Source organism: Solanum pennellii, chromosome 6 (assembly GCF_001406875.1).
Source record: "Solanum pennellii chromosome 6, SPENNV200".
NCBI lineage: Eukaryota > Viridiplantae > Streptophyta > Magnoliopsida > Solanales > Solanaceae > Solanum > Solanum pennellii.
Window position 1 is genome coordinate 57,370,679 of NC_028642.1, and position 5,627 is coordinate 57,376,305.

At 33.2% G+C, this 5,627-nt stretch overlaps 2 protein-coding genes across 2 annotated transcripts in view; both read right to left on the reverse strand.

The window, feature by feature from the left end:
* Positions 1–536, reverse strand: part of LOC107022489 (high affinity nitrate transporter 2.4-like) — a 5,523-nt gene extending 4,987 nt beyond the window's left edge. The window contains exon 1 of the mRNA XM_027917970.1: positions 5–536. Within this exon, the coding sequence (XP_027773771.1) occupies positions 5–515 (511 nt within the window). The 5' untranslated portion in view covers positions 516–536. The remainder of the gene's footprint in view (positions 1–4) is intronic.
* A 4,442-nt stretch (positions 537–4,978) lies between these two features.
* LOC107022490 (high-affinity nitrate transporter 2.1-like) lies at positions 4,979–5,596 on the reverse strand. Its single transcript, XM_015223091.1, has one exon. It carries the CDS (start codon positions 5,594–5,596, stop codon positions 4,979–4,981), a length of 618 nt encoding a protein of 205 aa, XP_015078577.1.
* Positions 5,597–5,627: the final 31 nt, after the last annotated feature.

The following is a 5,627-nucleotide window of genomic DNA, read 5'->3' on the forward strand; positions in this document are numbered from 1 at the left end:
TGACACGACACAAACGTTGCGAGTGAAAACCCAATCATAAACCGGACAGCAACGTAGCCACCAGCGGATGAAACAAAGGACATACAAAAAACAGTTGGGGCTGACAACATGATAAGAAAAGCGCAGCCATACCTGGGACCCAACAAATCACAAACCGCACCCATAGTAAGCCTAGATAAAATACTTCCGGAAACGGAAGCAACCCCAGCGTTACCGACATCCATTTTTGTCAAATTAAGGTTGTCCCTAATAATAGGAACTAAAGGTGCAGCAGCAAAAGTCGAAACGAAACAAGTAAAAAAGGAAATCCAGGAGAGCTGGAACGTAAGTCCATGAGGCTTCGAAAACGAATAAAACTTGAATTGTTTAGCCTTGTGTTCAGTATCCACCGGTACTGAAAACTTGGCGGAGGTATCCGTAGGCACCATTGGAGAAGCCACTGAGAAAGCGAGAACAGGTTCTCTTCCGGTGACTCCATGCATAGAACTCCCCGGTGATCCTTCTACATCAGCCATTCTTCAATTAAGGAAATAACTGGTTAATTTTATAAATAGATTGATTTGAAATGTGTTGAGAATGTAAAATTGATGTGTAGTATTGTGAGAATGGTATGTTTATATAGGGCTCAAAGCGTTGACAATGTGCAATTTCGGGAAGTACTTGGTGATTCCCAATGGTTACATTCTGTTTTTTGATAATTTTAAATACTTCTATGAATAAGGAATCCATTACGCCGCATATGAATATGAATGAATAACCACCTTATGGTATATCCCAAAGGTTCAATGACCATTTTATTAGTTAGTAGTATACTATATCTAAACGTTACCCCTTTTGACATACAAGTGTTGAATAAGTCTGTTGCAATAATTTGGTGAATAACTAATCCTGAAATTAAGTTGTTAGCTTTCTATTCAGGGGTAATATCAGTTGTGTTGGACATTAACGGTTCAGGAATACTCCTAATTCCTTACACCTTTACGAATATTCAACATCTTATTATTATAAGTAATTTTTTTTTCATCTATCAATGTGAGACTTTGTTTACATAGCTAATAATCTCCCTCTCATCGTACGATTCATTACCATAATTCACAGCACAGGTCAGAGATTCAACTTGCTGTGTAAGTATTGACGGATAAATGTTGTAAACTGGTCCATATATATAGACGGACGGTAACTAACGTTGCAAGTGATGAACGAACTTTTTCACTTTTTCACATAGTCAAAATATTTGTCCATCTAATTACTATCATTCACTTGTAAAAATCACAATTCCTCATTGACTTTTCGACGAAAAATGTTACAACTAATTTTTTCACATATACTTTGACTGTATTGGTAAGAAAGAAAATATAGTACTAATATTTTTACATGAAAAAATCAAAAAGTTCTCCACTATTTCAATGAGTATATGTTTCATACTATCTATTTTTACTTTTTAAAAAAAATATAAATCATCAATTCTTTGCATGCCCACTTCTTCACGTTTGCCTCACCTATCCAACTATGGGAGCCTGACGTGTATTTATTCATATTAGTGTTATATTAAATAATTAGATCAATTTTATCTGTTAAAACTTTTTATTATTATTATTTTCATTTTTAAAAAATTAAAACAAAGAATAACCTAGGGCATTGCGACAAAGTTCCAATGATATCCAATAGTTGTCTAAATACCGTTTTCTCCTTCAAAACAAAATTTAAACGTCATAACTTTATAAAGTAGCCACTAATTTTGTAATTTTGCATCAAAGAGATCAAACATCACTATTTTGTATCTTCAAGCCTCGGCGATGGAAACTCAAACACAATATCTTTTAGTTAGAACACTAAATTATTAGTATTAATATTAAATACAAATGTGAATGGAAAATACATAACTTAATTGCATTTTTTAATTTGGTAAATATAACTATAATAACAAGTAGGAATGAACTTTTATCCCAAGTAGGCTAATGAAATTAGTTAATTAATCAAGTAATTCTGATGTAATGAAACCAAGTCAACTTTCCCTCAAATAATTTGGACTCAATGGCTGAAATTTCAAATTAGCTTGGGTGTAATTTGGACTTGCGTTACCAAATTTACCATCAGCATCAAGAGCAGCTGTTCCGTTCACTAGCCTGTTTAACCCTGTTATTTTTCATTTTTATTTAAATTTCCATGATTGCCATTCTCACTATATATGTATAAATAAAGTAGAAGTAAAATAGAATATACATCAGCGCTTGTCAAGAAATCCTCAAAAAAAGGGGAATATTTAAGCACATCACTGCTTTTACTATTAAACATAATATTCATCCAATATTGACATGACACAAACGTTGCAAAGGAAAACCCGAACAGCTACGTAACCAGTAGCAGACGAAACAAAAAGCAGTTAGGGCTGAAAACATGATCAAAAATGCAAACCCATACCGTGAACCCAACGAACCAAAAAATGCACCCATAGCAAGCCTAGATAATTAAAATACATCCGGAAACGAAATCAACTCCAGCGTTACCAACATCCATTTTGGTCAAATTAAGGTTGTCCCTAATAATAGGGATCAAGGGTGCAAAAGTCGAAACTAAACAAGTAAAGAAAGAAATCCAGAAAAGCTGGAACGTTATGCCATGAGGTTTCGAAAACGAATAGAATTTAAATTGATTGGCCTTGTGTTCAGTAGTCACCATTTGCAGTTTGGACAAGTGATTGGTGATTCTCAATGGTTACATTCTGCTTTCTGAGAATTTAAGTACTTCTATTTGATTAAGGAATCCATTTTCCCGCATATAAATATGAACGTGTGTAACCCTCTTATCGTATATTCAAAGGTTCAATGAGCAATCTTTATTTATTAGTTGTAATCAAGTCACCGTTCTGTTAGGATCGAATCCATACACACACTTGATGAATTAAGAACACAAGAACTTTAGAGAAAGAGATGAGAGATCTAGAGAGAGAAAGAGAGAAATCAATATTTCGTGGTAACACCCCGTGAGTAAACTTCCACGGCGGTGGGTATATATATTAATAAATCAGAGTATTTTAGTTTACAGAGAATAAATGGAAAAGAAATAGTAAAGCCTAAAATTTGGGTCGGCGCGCTGCCCCGAACCCCCCCTTTGGATGGGGGGCTCCCACCCCTCATAACCCCCTGGCAACCTCACCGCGGAGGTTAAACCGCGTATAAATTAATATATGACAGTACATCAAATATTAATCAGGCTCCACAACCTAACAATTCTCCTACTTAGAGACTGATTCAGTCATCCAAAAAAATACATTCTCAAAAAAAATCTCTTCATCATCAACATCTTTACCGCACCGCAACATCTGTAGCAACAACTACAGAAGACCAACCGAGGTTTTGCATAACCCCAGTTTCCCAACATCAACACATTTCGTCAACATGTCTGCCGGGTTCTTTACACCCTCTATCTTCTCCAAACACATATCACCATCCTCCACTGCCGTCCGAGTGAAATGGTACCGCCTTCTGATGTGCTTCGTCTTCGAATGATAGACTGGATTTTTCACCAACTGTTATATTTGTAATTTAAATTTATATTATAACTTGACTTCAAGTTACTATTATTATTATTATATATATATATATGTTATAAATTATTTCGGTTTTTATTTATGTTAAGTCAAGCAAAAAAAACAATATAAATTAAAGTTTGATTTGATAACATTTTGTTTCGATGTAGTCCAAATAATACATACACCTAATGAAAACACTCTAAATAATAAAAATATGTGTATGAAAAATACATAACTTACATTTAATTAATTTGGTATAGATAACTATAACAAGTAGTATTAATAAACTTTTATCTCCAAGAGTAGCCTAACAAAATTAGTTAATTAATCAAGTAATGCCTGATGTAATGAAGCCAAGTCACTTTCCCACAACTTGGGACTTGTTGATGACTTAACATAGCTTATTTTTGGTTGTTATTATGTCTGAATATACTAGAAAGAGAATCCATTATATAGTGGGAATTGAAATCCAAGTTGTAAGATTATTTGATGCTCTCTTTTTTAATCTGCTTTATTTTTTTAAAAATTATTTTTTCTTATATCCTTATTTTATTTTTAACCTGTTGAACATCACTTGATATGGAAGTTAATTCTATTATAACGGAGAAAAGAAATAGTTCTACGTGTAACTCGAACCACAACTTATTTAAAGGAATAATTGTCATACTTTATAAAATATATAAAAATTACATGTCAAAAATCTTCACATAATACAGTTGATATATAAAAACTTAATACTTTTCCTTGCACAAATTGACAGTACTCCCCTTATTATCAATTTATATGAAATTTTTTATGTTTTGAAAGTTAAACTGTTTAAGTTTGATCGAAAATTTGCGTTTGAAATTTTAAATTTTTTAAATAAAATTAATATATTTATAAACTACGTAAAAGATACTATGAATTACAATGATTGATAATTAAAAATATTTATAAAATCTATAAAAAATTTATAATAAAAATAAATTTATTTAAAATTCAAAAAATAACATATAAATGAGTCAAAGATAGACTTATTATAATAACAATTGATTTTTCACATCAATTTTAATCAGCCAGTAGGAGAAGAAAAGCAATTCACGAACTTCTATAAACCAACTGGAATAAATGATCAGTTCCCTTCTTACAAGTCAAAAGTTTTATTATAATACACTTTTGAATCTACACAGTAAAACACAACCACCATTGGCCATAGAATATTCTTTTGAAAAAAGCAATAGAAAACATATACAATGAGTAATATATTATATATACTTCATTAAAAAAAGCATACACCTTCGTGGATTCAAGGTATTTGTCTGGAAAGATCAACAAGCAATATCATTATAAAAAAAACAAAAAAAGAAAAAGAAAAATCAAGATAGATTTTGCTTATTGAGACGACTCAGCACATTGAACCTTCAATTAAATCAGAGATTCACAACTATCAATTCCTCAGAAAGATCATCAAACGCGATTTGGTGTCAAATTTGGTGGGGTTGGTGCAGAGCCCACACGTTTGCCACGCTCCGATCGGCTATTTTCGGCGAATTTCAAGCTGTTTTGGTGCATCCCTTTTTGCCTCTCTGCCTCTGTGTACTCTGAAGTATAATAATGTTCTTCAGTTCCCTTGACAGGATCTTTTGTTGGTGGGAGAAACATGCTTCCCCATTGTGGGAAATGACAAAATGTAACAGGAAGAGTGCATCCTATGATCATGAATCCCATGTAAGTTAACCCTGTCGCTGTCGAGTACTTTGAGCTCGTGAAAAACAACAATTGTGTCAATCCAGAACCAAAATTTCCACCTGCCCCAGTCATTCCGCTTATAATTCCTAAGGATCGTCGAGAAATGAATGGAATAATACCAAAAGTTGCACCACAAGCAGCTTGAGCTCCGATTGAGAAAAGGATCATAAATGTTACAGCAAGTGGTAGAGAATTTGAACGACCTAAAAGTACACAGAATACTCCTCCAAGTGTTTGTAAAATCCACAAAACCCAAAGTCTCCCTCTCATACCGAATTTCTTTGCTGCGTAATCAGAAGAAAATCCTCCAAATGGTCGAGCCAAAAGGTTAGCCATACCAAATGTGGCTGCAATGATCCCCGCTGTG

Excerpts from the sequence above, each read along its gene's own strand:
- LOC107022490 (XM_015223091.1), bottom strand. The coding sequence starts at position 5,596 with ATGGCTAACCTTTTGGCTCGACCATTTGGAGGATTTTCTTCTGATTAC.